This window comes from Theropithecus gelada, chromosome 4 (assembly GCF_003255815.1).
Source record: "Theropithecus gelada isolate Dixy chromosome 4, Tgel_1.0, whole genome shotgun sequence".
NCBI classification, from domain to species: Eukaryota; Metazoa; Chordata; class Mammalia; order Primates; family Cercopithecidae; genus Theropithecus; species Theropithecus gelada.
Genome location: NC_037671.1, coordinates 83,052,208 through 83,074,613, shown reverse-complemented (window position 1 = coordinate 83,074,613; position 22,406 = coordinate 83,052,208). Strand labels below are relative to the sequence as shown.

Below are 22,406 nucleotides of genomic sequence, written 5' to 3'. Positions count from 1 at the left end.
GATTTTGGTGTACACAGGGGGCCTGGAACCAGTCCCTTGCATATACTGAAAGACAACTGTATTTGTAACTAGTATCTTATGTTGGTCACATCATTGTATTTTGGGAGAAAATAACTTATTTTCTAGTTTTATGGGTCCACAGATGGAGAGTTTTTCCCCAGCATGAATCATACCCAGGATGTCACTAACACCGAACTCAGATGGTTAAGATAAGATTTGGGACTTTTAAGCTGATAAGATTTAGGTAATATATCTGACTTTGAATTGATTCTACAGTGAATTGAGACTGTGGAGTATATTGGGATGGGGTGTATGTATTGTGCATATAGAATGGATATAAACCTTTGGGGACAAAGGGAAGACTAGTAGGCTAATGGCTCCCGAAACATGTCTACATCCTAATCCCTGAAACCTGTCAATATGTTGCCTTATGTGGCAAAAGGGACTTTACAGATGTGATTAAGTGAAGGATCTCAAGATAAGAATATATCTTAGGTAACCCAGTGTCATCACAAAGGTCCTATGAGAGAGAAGCAGGATGGTTAAAGACAGAGATGTAAAGTGGAAGAAGAGGAGCCAGAGAGTGGGAGCAACCCCTGGAAGACAGAAAAGGCAAGAAAACTGATTAATCCTGAGAGCCTCCAGATGGAATGCTGCTGTGCTGACAACTTGATTTTAGCCCACTGAAACTGATTTTAGACTTCTCTACTCTACAACTGTAAGAGAATAAATTTGTGTTGCTCTAAGTCACTAAATTTGTGGTAATTCTTTACAACAGCAATAGGAAACAAACTCAGGAACCAAGATGAGTATGAAGCATATGTGGTCTGCTGTGCTGTAATGAAGTTTTTGTCTCTGACCCAAGACTCTTGTGTCTTCTGGCAGCATCCACGAGACTATGGCAAGCTAACTTGCAGGAGGGGCAAAATCTTAGACTATTCACAGTTCTTAATATTTTGTTCATAAAAATGATAATATAGTCATGGGTATTTGTCTAACTTTTAAATATCTTTCAATCTTCTGATCAATAAATCTACTTCTAAATAAGATACCACTAAGTAGCTGTGAACTTTAATAATAGCCCATGATTTATATCTCATTAAATAAATTACGAATATTCATACTCAGAAGTTAAACTGGCCAGGCGCGGTGGCTCACACCTGTAATCCCAGCACTTTGGGAGGCAAGGCAGGTAGACCACTTGAGGTCAGGAGTTCGAGACCAGCATGGCCAACATATAGTGAAACCTCGTCTCTACTAAAAAATACAAAAATTAGCTAGGTGCGGTGGCACGTGCCTGTAGTCCCAGCTACTTGGGAAGCTGAGGCAGGAGAATCAGTTGAACCCAGGAGGTGGAGGTTGCAGTGAGCCATCCAGCCTGAGTGACAGAGCAAGACTCCATCTCTCAAAAAAAAAAAAAAAAGTTAACAAACTCAGCATTCTTTAATACTCTTGCTCTCTTGCATAAAAAATTCATGAAAATAGCATCTATTTGTAAAAATATGTTAGTCACTTTAATTACAAAAAAAAAAAATTCCATGCTTTGTTTTACTGTTTAGTGTTATAGTCTTAAAGAATGATATTTTCTTTAAAATACATCATAGAAAAAGGATTTGTTTTAGCGAAATAATCCCTAAATGAAATCTCATGCATGACTCAGATCACCAGAATCCCAGAGATTAAGGAAGAGTCAGCACTGCCTACTCCAAGAGACATTATAAACATGGTACAACTTTTTGGGAAATAAAAAATTGGATGTGTGAAAATAAAGAACCAGAGAAAATTTCTGTGCAGTCAAATGCATTTATTTTATAGCTTAAGCAAGACAGGTGGTGAACAAATTCATAATGAAAATGCCACCCACAGATTAACAGCTTGCCATGCATGCAACTGTGTGCACAAAACCAAGTTGTTTTAACACCAGTCTGCAGCTTTGATTCCTCCATAAATTAACTCTGTGTTGCTCACAAGTTCACATAACTCAGGCCACCCTGAATATCTGCTAGTGGGGAATTTACAACCCACTGACCATCTCAACTCAAATACAGATGACTATCACCCACACATCTGCCAAGGTAATAGCATGGCAAATAGTATTTTTCTTGTTCTGTAGTCAATGGCACAGATACACCAACACAGAGATACCCAGAAGGCACCTCCCCTCACTCAGCTGACAACCTTCCTAACTTTTCTTGGGGACAAGAGTACCATGCATGACCTATGAATTGGTACTTATTCTGAGGCACGGGATGGCTGTCCCCAGGTTAGAGCATGGGTAGTTGGAAGTTCTCAGAAGAGCTGTTTCAGCACAACCCACCAGAAACACTGGCCACCGTGACTGTGCAAGATGAGTCTCCTGACATTCTGGTAGATACTCAGACCCCCTGACTAAAGCTTGGTTCAATTAAGGGTTGAGTGGAAGGTACAGAGATTTGGGAGAGCCTACGAGAGGTATGAGGCAGTACCCTAGTTTATACTGTTTTGTGTATAGCTTAGCCTCATCTGAAGGCAAAGTCATAAATTCACAAAATATTAGAGGTGGGATGGATCACTCCAGACACGTCAACCTACAGTTAAAAATGGGGCAGTCCAGAGAGGTAAAGCAACTTGCTAAAGGTAGAGCATGGTAGTGGCAGGGCCAGATTAGAACATGGTAGGCTAATCCTCACCCAAGAATGCTGACAATAACTATTTGGCCAAATTTTTGAACAAGGAAGATGAGCTAGTATAAATCAGAGGTGTCCAGTCTTTTGGCTTCCCTGGGCCACATTGGAAGAAAAGTTGTCTTGGACCACACATAAAATACACTAACACTAACGATAGCTGATGAGCTTTAAAAAAATAGCAAAAAAAAAAAAAAAAAAAAAAAAATTTAAATCTCATAATGTTTTAAGAAAGTTTAAATTTTGTGTTGGGCCACATTCAAAGCTGTCTTGGGACACATGCCATGGGTTGGACAAGCTTGTTGTAAATACTTTAATACCACCAAAGCTCCAAATGTATTAAAAAGCAAAAACAAAGCAAAACAAAAAACCATTCAGCTTAATCAGCTCAGCTCTCTTCTAAAGGGGTCTCTTCTCTGTCTCTCTGTCTCTATCTCTGTGCCTCTCTCTCCCCCAAACACACACAATTTTGGTGGGTGTAGATTTCTTGCCACATAAAGATAGAATCCACATCTTCAGGAAGACCCTTTACAGAGCATGTTTCTCAATCTAGGTCTTTATGTGAGGTCTGGGAAAGTGGCTTAGTTTCCAGAACAATAGGTGGTTCCGAAATCAGAAGATCATCCTCCCCAAAGGAGTTCTGGTCTGTGTTCACAAAGTTGGGGATGTCAAACTTCATGAGCCTGTTCAGCTCCTCCTCTGGCTGCCCATTGCTTCTGATGGCTTCCTGGAGTTGAACATCACTGTCAAGGGCTGTGGTCTGGTGACAAGTTTTGGCTCTGTCCAAGCGTTCCACCTCATTGATGTAGCAGTGAAAGAGAGACCTGGACTCCTCGTTGCCTTGGCGAGAAAATACCTTATCTGGCTCCAGAGGTCTTCCAAAGTCTGACACAAAGCTGTTCATTCTGAATCTCTTCTCTGAGGACTCTGCATTGCTATTTTAAAAAAAGAAAACAAAAGATTGCTTACACTCCAGCCCATTCACCTGCAGAATCATGGTTTTCTGCATGTAGGGCAGGCCAGCACATTTCCACTAAGCACCTATTGATTGTAAGCCCCTTGCATGGCATGCAGACAAACATAAGAAATAAGAGAAATCCCTTCTGAACATGTACAAATAAACCCAAGGAAAAGGGTTCAAGATGAGGGCCCCCAGATCATCCTGAAAACAGACACCTTGCTGAGGAATTCCCCAGTATTCTGCAGACACACTAGTATTTTTCAGTGGAATTCTTGGACCATTCGCATCATACTTACTTGAAGTGCTTCTTAAAATGCAGATTCCTTGGTCACAGACCCTCAGAATCTGTGAATGTAGGTTCAGTAATATGCATTTTTTTTTTTTTTTTTTTTTTTTTTTTTTTTGAGACGGAGTCTCGCTCTGTCACCCAGGCTGGAGTGCAGTGGCCGGCTCTCAGCTCACTGCAAGCTCCGCCTCCCGGGTTTACGCCATTCTCCTGCCTCAGCCTCCTGAGTAGCTGGGACTACAGGCGTCCGCCACATCTCCCGGCTAGTTTTTTGTATTTTTTAGTAGAGACGGGGTTTCACCGTGTTAGCCAGGATAGTCTCGATCTCCTGACCTCGTGATCCACCCATCTCGGCCTCCCAAAGTGCTGGGATTACAGGCTTGAGCCACCGCGCCCAGCCGCATTTTCATATATTCTCTAAGGATCATTACTCATACTGAAGTTTAGAACCACTGGCCTAAAAATAATAATACTATCTCATAGGGGTACATTAAATATTTGTCAAAATGCTATAATAACAATTTTTCTCACTTTATTCTCTAAAGTAACCAAAACAGTCACTTAGGGCAAGAATTATGATATGCATTTTACAAACGTATGAACTAAGGTAAGGAAGAGTCAAATTGCCCACTTAGTCACACAATCAGTTTGTGATATGAGTGGGAATAAATCTAAGATTCCTAATTCCTTGTTTCCTTTAATGTGGAACAAATAAGCAGTTCAAGGGGAATAAATGAGTCAATGAGTGAATAAAACAATTCTCAATTAGTCCCACAAGTGCATGAAAGAGCCCAGGTAAGCTGAGAAACTGATACTCCATCTACTTTCATCACCATCCTTTCCAGGCAATTCTTAAATAAGAATTGCCCGTGCACAGGTAGTGACTCCTTAAGGGCACAAATCATTACTGAACGTGTTTTCAAGTCCAGAACAGAACCTGCCAAAAATCAGGCTCTGGAGTCTGTGCTCAACAGATTTGTAATCCTCTCAGTGTTTCCAGTTCTTAAATCTCTTCCTTCCCATCCTATCACTCAGGGAAAAAGCACTTATGACCAAATTCTGTAAGAATCTGGGCAGAGGAGAAAAAAAAAAAAAAACCACAAGTCTGGAAAACCTGCTCATATATCACTAAACTCCAAATTATCAAAATCACCTGGATTTCAGAGGTCAGCAACCCTAGAAGGTTTGTAATCCAGCTAGCTGAAGGAATTTTAATATCAGATCTATCTCCTAGCATGGTTACCTGGGTGACATCAGGCAAGAAATCCTCTCAGAAACCTGCATTTTTCCTTTTAGTAATAAGCCTGGTTAACAATTTTAATTGCCCACTACACAAACATGTTGTGAAGGTCAAGGCTTTATGCAAGAATCCAATATTCTACTATGTCAGGTATTCAGAATTCAGAGAAAATCATTTTAGAGAGACTGAAGATTTATGCTTTAGTGCAAATTTACATGGTCTTCTTTCTTTTTCTGTAAATGAGTTTCCCTCAATTGTCATTTCACTCAGGTATAAAAGATATTTGAGAAAAGGGATGAGTGTGCCAGCAACCTGCAACCTGATAAACTAAAATGTCACCTAGGAAAAAGACTGGCTTAAAGCTGTGAAAGGAAAGTATCTTGGACCCCCCCAAATCACTAAGCTAAAGGGAAAAGTCAAGCTGGGAGCTGCTTAGGGCAAACCTGCCTCCTATTCTGTTCAGTCACCCCTCTGCTGACTGAGATAAATGTATATCTGATTGCCTCCTTTGGAGAGGCCAATGAGAAGCTTAAAAGAATGCAACCATTTGTCTCTTATCTCTACTTACGACCTGGAAGCCCCCTCCCTGCTTCAAGTTGTCCCGCCTTTCCAGACTGAACCTGTTGCAGGAAGTCAGGGACCCCAAATGGAGGGACCGGCTGAAGCCATGGCAGAAGAACATAAATTGTGAAGATTTCATGGACATTTATCACTGCCCTAATCAATACTCTTATAATTTCCTGTGCCAGTCTTTAATCTTGTTATGTTACATTAATCCTGTCATCTTCATAAGCTGAGGATGTATGTCGTCTCAGGACCCTGTGATGATTGCATTATCTGCACAAATTGTCTGTAAAGCATGTGTGTTTGAACAATATGAAATCTGGCCACCCTGAAAAAGAACAGGATAACAGCGATGTTCAGGGAACAAGGGAGATAACCATAAGGTCTGACTGCCTGAGGGGCTGGGCAGAATAGAGTCATATTTCTCTTCTTGCAGAGAGCAAATAGGAGAAATATCACTGAATTCTTTTCTCAGCAAGGAATAGCCCTGGGAAAAGGATGCATTCCCAGGGGGTGGTCTCTAAAATGGCCGCTCTGGAAGTGTCTGTCTTATGCAGTTGAAGATAAGGGATGAAATACACCCTAGTCTCCTGCAGAGCTCTCAGGCTTGCTAGGATTAGGAAATTCCAGCCTAGCAAATTCTAGTCAGACTGGTTCTTTGCTCTTGAACCCTGTTTCCTGTTAAGATACTTATCAATGACAATGTGTGCCCAGCGGGATGGAACCTCATCAGTAATTCTAATTTCACCCTGGCCTTGTGATCTTGCTCTGTCAGTTACCTTGTGATATTTTATTGCTCCTTGAAGCTTGTGATCTTTGTGATTTACTCCCTGCTTGTACCCCCCCCCCTTTTGAAATCCCTAATAAAAACTTGCTGGTTCTGAGGTTCAGTGGGCATCACAGAACCTGCTGACATGTGATGACACTCCCTGTTTGTACCCCCCTCCCCTTTTGAAATCCCAATAAAAACTTGCTGGTTCTGAGGTTCAGTGGGCATCACAGAACCTGCTGACATGTGATGACACTCCCGGAGGCCCAGCTGTAAAATTTCTCTCTTTTGTACTCTTTCTCTTTATTTCTCAGACTGGCCAACACTTAGGGAAAATAGAAAAGAACCTATGTTGAAATAGTGGGGGCTGGTTCCCCCAACATGAACCAATGTCTCCCTAAAATGGATAAAACCACACTGCTCTAACCAACTTGGGTGCATGTCTTCAGGACCTCCTGAGGCTGAATCATGGGTGCGTGTCCTCAACCTTGGCAAAATAAACTTTCTAAATTAACTGAGACCTGTCTCAGATTTTGGGGGTTCACAAAGCATTTGGAGAAAGCATAATTAAGATTGCTGGGGCCCACACCATTCCTCAATTCCAAGGCTAAGAAGCTCTGAGAAATAGCTTTTCTGCCTACCTGTGGCACCAGCTGAGTGTGACAGCAGACCCAGAAGCCCAACTGTGTGTGGCTGCTCTTCCATAACACAGCTATGTTTCCTGGAATTAAAGTCCATTAATTACCTTTGTTGGAGAACTAAGGCACAAGAGACCAAGAGAATTTTGTCCCTTCCCAGGACCGTGCTAAGGTAGCATACATTAAAGCCCCTCTGAGGTGCCTTTCCTGCCCCCTGAGGCTACCCTGTGCTCCCATGGCTACCCCCTCCCCTCTAGCTTCCTCCTGATGATCCCTTGGTATGGCAACAGTACAATGTGTCTGATTTTCCCTTCCTGAGAAGAGCAAAAAGTTCATCTTTGTACTCTTAGAGTCCAGTAAATATTAAACACTCAATACACTGGACTTTTATTTGTCTTTTCTTTCCTTGACTGATAAACAAAAGGACCTGTAAGTTGTGGAAGTTGTCAGAATAAATCTGGAGTCACTTAATGTTATATAAAGAAAAAAATCGTGATGAATAGAGCTGGGGAAGGCTGTGAAGTAGGAATTCTCACTCACAAATGTCTGATAACAAAAACCATCACGAAAGACTGCAAAAACCATAACCTTGTGCAAAAAAATACTATAAGGACATCTGCCCAGCAACTGCCTGTCCAACCTGGAACTGGCACCACCCATATTGTTCCTTGTAGCTAAGGATCACTCTCTCCAAACAACCATGTAATCCTCCTCACTTTTCCTCTAAAAACCTTTGTCTTCTTTTACTTCCCAGAATATGCACATAGGTCATATGGCATGAGTATTCCCACTGCAATGACCCATTACCACGTAAACATCATTTTCTTTCAGAGAACCTCTCAGTGTTTGTTTTTTAGGTTGACATAAATGGTTTCCAGAAGTGGAACCTGAAGCAAGATCACTTTTGGAAGGAATCAGTGATTCTTGGAACCTGTGGGCTGTGCTCACCTTGAGCCCTTTGAGCTCTCTGCTTCCATGGCTCACCTGTTCTGCCCTGGCAAGCTTTCATTCAGGCTAAGCTCCTTCTTCCTGAGAGAGGCTTTTTGACTTTATCTGAGATTTGGTTTGGTTATAAGCCTACCTTCAATGAAGAATGCTGCATCTCTCTTGGAACTATAAAATTCTTTTTTTGGCAAGCCCTTCCTGAGAAGCGTCCTTGTGGAGAGTACTCCAGTTTCTACAGAATTTACAATCTGTCTTAGAGGCATGTTTTTTCTGGTGAGTTCATTTTTGGTTCTTTCTGCATGCCTAGTTTAATATTTTGTTTGATCTGCATGCCTGGGTTAAAATTTCTGTGAACACTCTGATTTGGGTTTGGTTATGCATGTGTGTAAATGATTTGGCCCTTCCCCCTTGCTTGTTTCTGAAAATCTTCCAAGAGCAAAAATGGCCGGGCGCGGTGGCTCAAGCCTGTAATCCCAGCACTTTGGGAGGCCGAGACGGGCGGATCACAAGGTCAGGAGATCGAGACCATCCTGGCTGACACGGTGAAACCCCGTCTCTACTAAAAAAATACAAAAAACTAGCCGGGCGAGGTGGCAGGCACCTGTAGTCCCAGCTACTCGGGAGGCTGAGGCAGGAGAATGGCGTGAACCTGGGAGGCGGAGCTTGCAGTGAGCTGAGATCCGGCCACTGCACTCCAGCCTGGGCGACAGAGCGAGACTCCGTCTCAAAAAAAAAAAAGAGCAAAAATAAACATCCTAAATGGTGCATGCAGGATGGCTAATTAAAAACCACTATGTCGGATGTCACTGTGTAAGACACCAGTCTAAACTGACATTTTCCTGACAAGATTTAATGAATTTTCTTTGCACACCAGTACAAACTCCTGACATTCCCCTGACACGATTTATGGGATTTTCTTTGCTTTTAAGACATTAATAAGAAATGAAATGAGATTCTCAAACACGAAGGCATGCCAGGTCTTCTGGGACTCCAGCTGGCTACATGGCTTTTCCTGGTGCACACAAACTCAATGGGCATCATGGAGATCATTCAAACTCCCCAAGCCTGTTTTTCTTAGAGCTGAAATAGAAACTGCAACTACAGAGTTAATACACAAAGGCTTTTAGGCTCTCTATCTCTCTATTTTTTTTTCTGCCTATTTTGAATCTGCTGACTTTTCTGCTGGTGTTAAGACAAACTCACTGCTTATAGCATTCCAGTCAAAATGCAAAAAACTTAACAGCTTTAGAGATTACAACAGGTTCATGAAAACCAACAATTTAGACACCTTTGGAAATGTAAATCTAGGTTTGTCTGACTAAAAAGTACTTTGTGTAATGGAACACTTAAAGGATTGGTATTCTAAAAGCAAATAACTACATAAATGTTTATCAAAGTTAGTCTCTCACATCAAACAAGTCAAAATCTTGAGCTCAGAGGAATATTATATCTTTGTCTGGCATAAAAATTGCTTTATGTACTACGGAGGGACTAGAAAAAGCCGGAAAAGAAAAAAAAAAAACCTGTTAAAATGCTTCCTCACCCACATTGACTAGTCAAGCAAACCAGACTAGCAAACAAAAGATAAATTTGTTACTAAAAATTCAAGACCACTTGAAGATTTTATTTTTCTTATACAATTTAGCCAGTCCTGGCTAAAACATAAATATTAAAAATATACCCTAAACTCATTTGAAACTGAAATGAAGGATAATAATAAAGGTTTATTATGATTATCAAACTGCTATGAAAATTTCCTTATCCAAAATTTTAGTTCACAGCCTTAATAAGATTATATATTGGGGCAAATAAACATTAGCCATATGAACAGGTCCCATTTTGTCAGAAATATAATTTGAGTTCAACTGTCCTTCTATAAACTGAGTTTGTATTACTATGTTACATTGTCTCATGACTAAAATATCCAAATGAAAGCTAGATAATCTGTTTCTATGTATTTGTGTTGTCTGTATGTTTTAATGTTGTGTGTATATAATATTTTTCTACTAAAATATATTAAAGAGATCTGATTAATAAATTTAAAAGGAACAAAAGCACTTAAATTGAGTACTGTAACAAAAATATAGTAACTAACTCAAGTGTTTTTAGTTCACATTACTTAAGTAAATTTTTGATAAATAAGCTGCTTTTAAGTTTGTTGATAAAATAAAAATAGAGAGGTCTTCAAAATTGTCAGCATACCTTTTTGCCGGGATAACTGTTCATCAAGATTGTACTAGATGTTTTAAGGTGATGAAATTACAAACTCACTCTAAAAACAGAATAAATTTGTTTCTGAAACTCTTTGGTATGTAAGACTAATTTCATATTGTTGGCTTAATAAAAGCAGCTGTATCTTCTGAGTTATTGACAAAATACCCATATATTTAACTTTAAGGTTCTTACTTCGGTGAACACCTGATATTCACAGGCTATAAAAATGATTAACGGGAAATAACTGAAAATGATGACTAGCTTTGTCTAATATCTCAGTTTCTATGAGAATCCAGGTGTAATTGTTAAAAGTAAACAGGCCAGGTATGGTGGCTGTTGGGAATAACCCTCAAAATCTTAAAGAGCTTGAACACTCAAACAAAGGATTTTTAGTAAAGCAATTTTACTTTTGTGTTGAGGGATTTTGTTTGTTTGTTTGTTTTTTGGCCAGTTGCCACGAGAGCACACTTGAACAAAGGGGCATGAAAGCCTGTATTTCTGATGCAAGTCCTGTCCCTGTACTCTGTTTCTATTGGCCGGGGTTGGGTTGCACAATCTGAACTAATCTCAGTTGGTTAGACATTTGAACTTTTTTTAGATAAGGTGGGCATGTAAGGGAGAGAGGGGAAAAGGGGAAGAGGTGTCTGTAATGAGCTAGAGGGCTAGTCTTTTTTTTAAATAAGGAAAGGAATGTGAGCTCGTACTGATAAGCCTGGTACTGTGGCGTGTTCGGGCATGTAACAAAGGCAGAAAGGAAAAAAAGAGAAAAAGGAAAAAGGGGTGAGGGGGTGGGTACTATGAATTAAAGAATAAAGGATTGATCAGGCTATGTGAAGAGAAATCTCGTCATATCCCACAGTGGCTCACATCTGTGATCTCAGCACTGTGGAAGGCCAAGGCAGGAGGATTGTTTGAGCTTCGAAGTTCAAGATCAACCTGGGCAACATGGCAAAAGTCCATCTCTACTGGTAAGCAGGAGAGAGACACATGGAGAAAGTTATAAGAAAGAAGATGAACTTTCGGTAAGGAAGGTTAAAAAGAAAACAGAACAATTTTGTATAAGAAAGAATCTGTCTAGTAAATTTTTGTGCTAAAGTAAAATGGTTATTTACGAAAGAGGAAGAATGGGACAAAACTAAAGGCTTAAGCATATTACTGAAGATTTGAGCAGGTCATGAAAGGTTCAAGAAGGCTATAATTAGAAGGAAATTATCTATAAGCCTTGCTAAAGAGTGAGCTTTAATATTAAAAGTACACTAATACAAGAGAGAAAAAGTCATATTTCTAGAGAAAAACTACAACACTCTTGTTATTAGGTTTTTAGCCTTGTGCATTATTTTCAAGTTCTTGGTATTTGCCTATAGAATAGACTGGATCCTGAATTATTCTAGATTCTTTCAATCCAACTCTCTACCATGGAATTACTAAAAATGCAAACTGTTCTCTTTCTGAAGCCCTATAACCTTAAACTTGGTGAATTTTAACGGACAAGTCTAATGTTCACCAAAGCACCTGTATTAATCTGTTTTCACACTGCTATAAAGAACTGCCTGAGTCTGGGTAATTATTAAAGAAAAGAGGTTTAATTGACACATAGTTCTGCATGACTAGGGAGGTCTCAGGAAAATTACAATTATAGTGGAAAGCAGAGTGAAAGCAAGGCACATCTTACATGGCGGCAAGAGAGGGGAATCCACCACATGCTTTTATTTACTTATTTATTCATTCATTTATTTATTTTTGAGATGGAGTCTTGTTACGTCAACCAAGCTGCAGTACAGTGGCTTGATCTTGGCTCACTGGAAACTCTGCCTCCCAGGTTTAAGTGATCCTCCTGCCTCAGCCTCCCAAGTAACTAGGACTACAAGCATGCACCACCACCCTCGGCTAATTTTTGTATTTTTAGTAGAGACAGGATTTCACCATGTTGGCCATGCTGGCCTTGAACTCCTGACCTCAAGTGATCCACCCACCTCAGCCTCCCAAAGTGCTGGGATTACAGGCGTGAGCCACTGTGCCCGGCCAAGGAATCACCACATACTTTTAAGCCATCAGATCTTGTGAAAACTCACTATCACAAGAATAGCATAGGGAAAACTGCCCCCATGATCCAGTCACCTCCTGCCAGGTTCCTCCCATGACACATGGAGATTACAATTTGAGATGAGTGAGACTCTGTCTCAAAAAAACAAAAAAACAAAAAAACAAAAAAAAAATTAGCTGGGTGTGGTGGCACACACCTGCAGTCCCAGTTACTCAGGAGGTTGAAGTGGGAGGATCACCTGAGCCTGGGGAGTCGAGGCTTGCTGTGAGCTGAGATCGCGCCACTGCACTCCCACCTGGGTGACAGAGTGAGACCCCATCTCAAAAGAAAAAAAATAATAACTCCTGAACAAAAGTTACAGACTGAACCAGACACATAAAATAGATTTTCTACCCATTCATAGCGGTAGATACCTCAGAATGACAGGGATTCCTCAGGAATCACTCACTACATCTGCACTTTGCCATCTAGTTCCTATGGCCATGGTCAATATCAAAAATTTAGAACAATGACATTTCCCTGCTGTTAGTTTTTCGTTTCATGTACCCATTCTTTAATGAGTGCCATATTCAGGTAAATTGCTATTCAAGGTAGAATATAATTCCCATTTTTACAAGGTCCTGAGCAATCTTGCACTGGCCCCTAAGTGAAGAACAGGCCCACCCAGATGAGGTGTACTTAACAAAGGCTACAGAAGGAGGGTATGCGAGGCACGTAATGTCTGGAGTTTGACAATTTTTCAAGAAGTCCAAAGTATTCTACATAAAAATGTGACCCAAGCTTTTCCCATTGCTCTCTATCTGGCAGATTTATGATAATGGGGCCATAATGCTTTAAACAAGACAGCATGCAGAGTAAATGACTCCTTAGCTCAGAAAGCAGGAGGAAATGCTTCTTTTATCTTCACTGTCCTTAAAAAATCCAGATAAGAGATCCCCTGCCTGCCCCATCATAAAAAAGCAAGTATTCCATGGAAAAAATAATCCCCATCAAAGCTACTTCTTAGGCCTAAAAGCTTTTAAGAAGGGTGATGTCAGCTTTATAACAGTCTTTCTTCCTCTGCAGTCTACCTTCTCAGTGCTCACCAATACCTGCCTCTTACCTTCTGGATACCCAGAAGACTACCCTTCCCAGCCCCGGGCAGTCAGGTGGGTGTGGCTAGTTCTGACTAATGAGTTGTGGGAGGAAGGGATGTGCGCTGCTTCTGGCTGAAGAATGGAGGGGCAGCCTTGAGATCTCCAAGTGTTTTCTTACCCTGTCACAGGAACCTAGGAGGCCGCGTGGTGGAGAAAGGGCAGCTGCAAGTAGAGATGTTTCTGTCTGCCCGTTGCCAACCTTAGCAGACATGGAGTTTAAGCAAGAAATAAATCTTTGTTGTGTTATATCAAGATTTGAGGATTAGCTTCTTACTGTCTGACAGCCTAGCCTAGCACATATTTCCCCCTCTTAACAGAAGCCATAAGTAGTTAGTGATTCCAGAAGTTCTCATTCTAGCATGATCCCAGGTCAAAAAATTCAGGGGAAAAAAATATCCATTTTATTGCGGTGTGACTGGCCCTGTGCAGTTAAATGGATCTCAACTCCTGCCATCCAGTACGTTAAAGGAAAGTCCAGCCAGGGATGGCAGATAAACATTCTCTCTCAGGTAAACTGTGATTGGTTCCTGGTGGCTGCTTGGAGATCTGTTTTGAAAATGATTCTCAGGCAAAAGTCTTGGCTACGCGGGGAAGATGATGCAGTCCATTGCTGATGTCTGTTGAGGGCATGCGCACAGGGAGTCAGGGCACAGGTGGTATTATCTGTCATCCTGTGTCTTACTACTATCAAAGGGAAGCTCACACACTTCCATGTGTCAGCAATGATGAGATCCTAGGGAGCCATTTGGCCCTGGCCTAAGATGCCTCCATGGAGAAAAATATTAAATTCAGTGGTAGATCTAGCACCAGTCCATTCTGAGCTTCCAGACTTACTCAGATATCTTAACCATGCTGTTGGAATCATGTTCCAAAAGGATGCTGTTGATGTCCTACTTTAGGAAGTAACTGTCTTAGTGACAAACCACCCAGAGAGCCAGATATGTAAAGCAATCAGAATTCAAAGGTGTTGATCCTTCTGACTCATCACCAGGATTCCCTACCTAGCTGCTATTCTAGATTCATCTTACTGTTTCACTTGGAGACACAGCCAAGGTTAAGCTGGGATACATGAGGCAACATTTTGAACAGTGCAGATATAATGCTTAGGGTCTGGCTATCCCATGGAAGAATTAGTTCCTTTTTCTTCTCCCTCCTACTCTTTACCTAGACCCTTCAGCTCACACAGTGACTCATCTTTACTAAGGGATGCACCGAGCCCAGCTTTTGCAAGAGGCTCCACAGTCTGCTCACTGTTTACAACAGGGATGTCCAATATTTTGGCTTCCCTGGACCACAGTGGAAGAAGAATAATTGTCTTGGGCCACACATAAAATACACTAACACTAATGATAGCTGATGAGCAAAAAAAAAAAAAAAAAATCTCATAATGTTTTAAGCGAGTTTACGAATTTGTGTTGGGCTGCATTCAAAGTTATCCTGGGCCACAGGTTGGACAAGCTTGGTTTACAATAAACTCAGGAGGCAGACACTTCCTTATTTATATACAAGGAGTCTCAAGCACAGAGAAGTTAAGAATCCAGGCCAAAGTCTCAATAAGTAAACCTGGAAATGCTTGATTTCAGAGCCCCGTGCCAAGCACGGTATGTGACAAAAACAAAAAAACAAAAGTAATCATCATGGCGGATGGGAGGCAGGATTAGACTGCAACTCCAACTTGGATGGACAGAGCAGTGTGCAGAGGCTCGCATTGTGAATTTTAGCTCCAGATCGACTGCAAGAACAAACCAGCAATTCCAAGAGGAGCCACAGACCCTCTGAAGGAAGCAGACTGCTCCTGCAGGACCCAGGAAATACCCCAAATACTGTGGGTGCCCCAACTGCAGAAGTGGGAAAGGGAGAGCCTCCTCTCCTGAACACACGTCCCCACTAGAGAAACTGAAGGTCTATTTTTGGGAGAAGTTTCTGACCATACCTGGAGCTGAGTCAATTTAGAGGGCCGAGTGAAATACAGGGGCAGAGGAAGCAGCAGAAAGGTCCTGGGAGCTCGCTGGGTCCACAAGCAAGCCATTCCTGCCTGGCACCATAGGAATCTATCGGCAGGGCGGCCAGAGAAGCCGGGGGCTGGTGGGGAGAAACACCACAGGGAGAAGGAAATCTCCAGCTGAACTTTGTAACAATTTGAATGGGACAAGAAGCCTCCTGGCCAGAACTCGGGGAAGGACACAATCTAGTGTGCAGACTCCACAGGTGGGGGATGAAACAAGCCCTTTTATTTTGCAGCTGGGAGGAGGGTAACCTGGGGCAAGTTCTCAGGTCTGGCTGCCCATTACCAGGAAACAGATTAGGGGCCGTTAGTGGGGACATGGTGGGAATGAGACTGGCCCCTCGATTTGTATGGGAGCTGGGTGAGGCCTGTGACTGCTGGCTTTTCTCCACTTTCCTGACAATCTGCATGACTCAGCAGGCAGCCATAATCCTCCTAGGTACATAATTCCATTGATCTGGGAGCCTCACCCCCATCCCCCACAGCAGCTGTAGCAAGACCCACCCAAGGAGAGTCTGAGCTCAGACACGCCTAGCCTTGCCCCAACCCAATGGTGCTTCCCTATCCACCCTGGTAGCTAAAGACAAAGGACATACACTCCTGGGAGTTCTAGGGCCCTGTCCACCGCCTGTTCCTTCCCAAACAACCACAGTTGATGCTCTCTGGAAAGCACCATGTCCTGGCAGGAGGCCAACCAGCACAAAAATAGAACATTAAGCCACCAAAGCTAAAAACCTTCACGGAATTCATTTGCACCCCTACTACCACCTCCACTGGAACAGGCACTGGTATCCACAGCCGAGAGACCCAAACACGATTCACATCACAGGACTCTGTGCAGACAACCCTCAGTACCAGCCCAGAGCCAAGTAGACTTGCTGGGTGGCTACACCCAGAACAGAGACAACAATCACTGCAGTTCAGCTCACAGGAAGCCACATCCATAGGGAAAGGGGGAGAGTACTACATCAAGGGAACACTCCATAGGACAAAAGTATATGAACAACAGCCTTCAGTGCTAGACCTTCCCTCTGACAGAGACTACCCAAATGAGAAGAAACCAGAAAACTAACTCTGGTAATATGACAAAAGAAGGCTCTTTAACACCTCCTAAGAATCATACTAGTTCACCAGCAATGGATGCAAACCAAGAAGAAATTCCTGATTTACCTGAAAAATAATTCAGGAGGTTAGTTATTAAGCTCATCAGGAAGACACCAAAGAAAGGCAAAGCCCAATACTAGAAATCTAAAAATCGATACAAGAAGTAAAGAAAGAAATATTCAAGGAAATAGATAGCTTAAAGAAAGAACAATGAAAACTTCAGGAAACACTGGACACACTTATAGAAATGCAAAATGCTCTGAACGTCTCAGCAATAGAATTGAACAAGTAGAAGAAAGAAATTCAGAGCTCGAAAACAAGGTCTTCAAATTAACCCAATCCAACAAAGACATAGAAAAACAATAAGAAAATATGAAAGAAGCCTCCAAGAAGTCTGGGATTATGTTAAACAACCAAACCTAAGGATAATTGGTGTTCCTGGGAAGAAGAGAATTCTAAAAGCTTGGAAAACATATTTGGGGAAATAATCAAGGAAAACTTCCCCGGCCTTGCTAGAGACCTAGACATCCAAATACAAGAAGCACAAAGAACACCTAGGAAATTTATTGCAAAAAGATCATTGTCTAGACACACTGTCATCAGGTTATCCAAAGTTAAGACAAAGGAAAGAATCTTAAGAGCTGTGAGACAGAAGCATCAGGTAACCTATAAGGGAAAATCTATCAGATTAACAGCAGATTCCTCAGCAGAAAACCTACAAGCTAGAAGGGATTGGGGCCCTATCTTCAGCCACCTCAAACCAAACAATTATCAGCCAAGAATTATATATCCAGTGAAACTAAACATCATATATGAAGGAAAGTTACAGTCTTTTTTCAGACAAACAAATGCTGAGAGAATTCACCACTACTAAGCCACCACTACAAGAACTGCTAAAAGGAGCTCTAAGTCTTGAAACAAATTCTGGAAACACATCAAAACAGAACCTTAAAGCATAAATCACACATGACCTATGCAACAAAAATACAAGTTAAAAAGCCAAAACAAAAAAACCAAAGTATACAGGCAACAAAGAGCATGGTGAATGCAATGGTACCTCTCATCTCAATACTAACATTGAATGTAAATGGCCTAAATGCTCCACTTGAAAGATACAGAACCAAAGAATGGAAAAGAACCCACCAACCAACTACCTGCTGTCTTTAGGAGACTCACCTAACATGTAAGGACTCACATAAACTTAAAGTAAAGGGGTGGAAAAAGGCATTTCATGCAAATGGACACCAAAAGTAAGCAGGGGTAGCTATTCTTGAATCAGACAAAACAAACTTTAAAGCAACAGCCGTTAAAAGAGACAAAGAGGGATATTATGTAATGGTAAAGGCTTTGTCCAACAGGAAAATATCACAATCCTAAACATATATGCACCTAACACTGGAGATCCCAAATTTATAAAACAATTACTTATAGACCTAAGTGGGGGACTTCAGTCCTCCATGGGGAGCACTAGGCAGCTCATCAGACAGAAAGCCAACAAAGAAACAATGGATTTAAACAAATGAACTTTACAGATATATTCAGAACATTTCATCTAACAACCACAGAATACACATTCTATTCAACAGCGGATGTAACCTTCTCCAAGATAGACCTTATGATAGACCATAAAACAGGCCTCAATAAATTTAAGAAAACTGAAATTACATCAGGCACTCTCTCAAATCACAGTAGAATAGAACTAGAAATCAACTCAAAAAGGAACCTTCAAAACCATGCAAATACACGGAAATTAAATAACCTGCTCTTGAATGAGCATTGGGTCAAAAATGAAATAAAGATGGAAATTTAAAAATTCTTCCAACTAAAAACAATAATGACACAACCTATCAAAACTTCTGGGATACAGCAAAGGCAGTGCTAAGAGAAAAGTTCATAACCCTAAACACCTACATCGAAAAGACTGAAAGAGCACAAACTGACATTCTAAGGTCACATCTTAAGGAACTAAAGAAAAAAGAACAAACCAAACCCAAATCCAGCAGAAGAAAGGTAATAACCAAGATCATCAGAGCAGAACTAAATGAAATTGACAAAACAAAAAAAATAGAAAAGATAAATGAAATATAAACCTGGCTCTTTGAAAAGATAAATAAAATTGATAAACCATTAGCAAGATTAACCAAGAAAAGAAGAGAGAAAATCCAAATAACCTCATTAAAAAATGAAACAGAAGTTATTACAACTGACACCACTGAAATACAAAAGATCATTCAAGGCTACTATGAAAGACAATTTTACGCACATAAACTAGAAAACCTAGAAGAGATGGATAAATTCCTGGAAAAATACAACCCTCCTAGCTTAAATCAGGAATGATTAGATATCCTGAGCAGACCAATAACAAGCAGCGAGATTAAAATGGTAATTTTAAAATTACCAACAAAAAAGGTCCAGGACCAGACAGATTCATAGCAGAATTCTACCAGACATTCAAAGAAGAATTGATACCAATCCTTTTGACATTATTCCACAAGATAGAAAAAGAAGGAACCCTCCTTAATTTATTCTATGAAGCCAGCATTATCCCAATACTAAAACCAGGAAAGGACATAACCAAAAAAAAAAAAAAAAACTACAGACTGATATCCTTGAAGAACAGAGATGCTAAAATCCTTAACAAAATACTAGCTAACTTAGTCCAACAACATATCAAAAAGATAATCCACCATGATCAAGTGGGTTTCATACCAGGGATGCAGGGATGGTTTAACATATGCAAGTCAACAAATGTGATACACCACATTAACAGACTAAAATACAAAAACACATGATCATCTCAATAGATACAGAAAGCGCATTTGATAAAATCCAGCATCTCTTTATGATTAAAACTCAGCAAGATCGGCATAAAAGGGACATACAATGTAACAAAAGCCATCTATGACAAACCCACAGCCAACATGATACTGAGTGGGGAAAAGTTGAAAAGTTCCCTCCGAGAACTGGAACAAGACAAGGATGCCTACTCTCACCACTCCTCTTCAACATAGTATTGGAAGTCCTAGACGGAGCAATCAGACAAGAGAAAGAAAGAAAGGGCATCCAAATCGGTAAAGAGAAAGTCACACTGTCACTGTTTGCTGACGATATGATCATCAGCAAACCCTAAAGACTCCTCCAGAAAGCTTCTAGAACTGATAAAAGAATTCAGCAGGCCAGGCGCAGTGGCTCATGCCTGTAATCCTAGCACTTTGGGAGGTTGAGGCAGGTGAATTGCCTGAGCTCAGGAGTTTGAGACCAGCCTGGGCAACACAGTGAAACTCCGTCTCTACTAAAACACGAAAAATTAGCCAGGCATGGTGGTGTGGGCTAAAAAGTGGGCTAAAAACATGAATACACAATTCTCAAAAGAAGATACACAAATGGCCAACAGATATATGAAAAAATGCTTAACATCACTAGTGATCAGGGAAAATGCAAATCAAAGCCACAGTGCATTATCACTTTACTCCTGCAAGAATGGCCATAATCAAAAAATCAAAAATCAGTAGATGTTGGCATGGATGCAGTGATCAGGGAACACTTCTACACTGCTGATGGGAATGTAAACTAGTACAGCCACTATGGGAAATAGTATGGAGATTCCTGAAAGAACTAAAAGTAGATCTACCATTGATACAGCAATCCCACTACCAGGTATCTACCCAGAGGAAAAGAAGTCATTGTATGAAAAAGATACTTGCAGACACATGTTTATAGCAGCACAATTCACAACTGCAAAATCGTGAAACCAACCCAAATGCCCATTAATCGACAAGTGGATAAAGAAACTGTGATATATACATCATAATAAATCACAGATAAAACAAACACATGAAAACACATCCTATGCTCATGGATGGATAGAATCAATATCGTGAAAATGACTATACTGCCAAATGCAATCTACAAATTCAATGCAATCTCCATCAAAATACCACCATCATTCTTCACAGAATTAGCAAAAATAATTCTAAAATTCATATGGAACAAAAAAATACACATATTGTTGGTAAATGTATATATTTTGTATACATATTTTGTATATATATTGCATATATATGTATATACTATATATGTATATATGGTGGGACACTACTTAACCATAAAAAGGAATGAATTAACAGTATTTGCAGCAACCTGGATGAGATTGGAGACTGTTATTCTAAGTGAAGTAACTCAGGAATTGAAAAGCAAACATTGTACGTTCTCACTGATATGTGGGAGCTATGAGGATACAAAGGCATAAGAATGAAACAATGGACTGTGGGGACTTGGGGGGAAGAGTGGGAGGGGGTGAGGCATAAAAGACTACCAATATGGTATAGTATATACTGCTCGGGTGATGGGTGCACCAATATTTCACAAATCACCACTAAGGAACTTCCTTATGTAACCAAATACCACCTGTACCCCAGTAACTTACAGAAAAAATAACAAATCTGGTTGCTTGCTAACATCTTCAGTTCAATAGAAGGAAGAGATTAAAAATTGCCAATCTGAGATAGTGTAGTGGTTAATGACAGGAACTTCAGCACCGAAGAGACTTTAGTTTGAGGTCTGACTCCACATTTTTTCTTTAACCTATGAAGCCTTAGACAAGTGTCTCAGCCTCATGTTTCTTATCTGTAATGTGGTAACATGGAATTTACTTCGTCTTCCTGTGAGGACTTCGTGAGATATAAAGTAATTCGTTGACCCTGGCATCAAAAAAAAATGGCTCTTATTATTTTCAATGTTGTCTTGTCCTTCCCCCCACACCCTAATTATCACAAGCAAACTTAAAATTAGTTGTTTTCTACTAATATTGGCTATATGGGAAAAAACAACGTCCACTTAAGAAAAAAATTCCTGCCAAACAAATAACAAGTTTGTTAAGACCTAAAAGCCTTTATAACAGATTTATTTCAATGTTTTTCCACATGTCTGATTCTTTCACTTTTCTATTATTAAATACTGCAACCAAATGCCATATCTTATGCTGTGTCAGACTGTGTACAGAAGCATTCAAAATGTGGTCCTGATGGAAGATCCATTATTTTCTTAAATGTTAAAAAAAGTTATTTTTCCTTTACCTTGTTAGAAGCATTCAGGGTTACAATGACCTCTGTTCTGTGATTGAGCATTGTTCAGAACAACCATCAAAGAGAGACTGTCTAGCGGCAAAAGTGAACTGCCAACTGGAAGGCTACAAGGCAAGTCTCAACTACTCAGGGTTGCCATGACACCACACGGAAGTGATGATTAGTCAGGGATCTCCAGAGAAAACAGAACCAACACAATGTGTGTGTGTGTGTGTGTGTGTGTGTGTGTGTGTGTGTGTGTGTGTGTATATAAAGATAGAGTTTTATTTTAAGGAATTGCCTCATGCAACTTGGGGGGCCAGCAAGTCCAAAATCCGCAGAGTAGGCTGACAGGGTGGGGACAGTCCAAAGGCAGTGTCCTGGTAGAATCCCTTTTGGCTTGAGGAGGTCAGTCTTTGTTCTCCTAAGGCCTTCAGCTGACTGGATAAGGCCCACTCACAGCATGGAGGGTAATCTGCTTAACCCAAAGAGTACTGATAAATGGTACCCTCAACTAAGAAATACCTTCACAGAAACATCTAGAATTGTTAACACATAAAATTAACCATCACAGAAAGTCATATTCTATTTTGTGCTAGTGTTCCTAGTCCTAAAATCTCCTGCCTTCTACATCACACACATCTATCTCAATAACCCACAAAAATCCATTGGTTCCTCTGAGGAAAAGGAAGATAACAGGGTATTATTAATCCCTGACCACTCTATGAGTTGTGCCTTAATCTGAGTTTATTCTAGGCTTTTCTTACCCCTCTT

At 40.6% G+C, this 22,406-nt stretch overlaps 1 protein-coding gene across 7 annotated transcripts in view; it reads right to left on the bottom strand.

The window, feature by feature from the left end:
• Nucleotides 1–1,783: 1,783 nt before the first annotated feature.
• MRAP2 (melanocortin 2 receptor accessory protein 2) overlaps nt 1,784–22,406 on the bottom strand; it is a 51,489-nt gene continuing 30,866 nt past the window's right edge. For 6 of the 7 annotated variants that reach the window (XM_025382986.1, XM_025382987.1, XM_025382984.1 and 3 more), the window contains one exon: nt 1,784–3,598. In XM_025382986.1, coding sequence (XP_025238771.1) covers nt 3,208–3,598 — 391 coding nt within the window. In that variant the 3' untranslated portion in view covers nt 1,784–3,207. Of the gene's footprint in view, nt 3,599–5,718; nt 5,766–22,406 lie in introns of those variants that run through there. The other variant, XM_025382990.1, reaches the window with a different exon arrangement.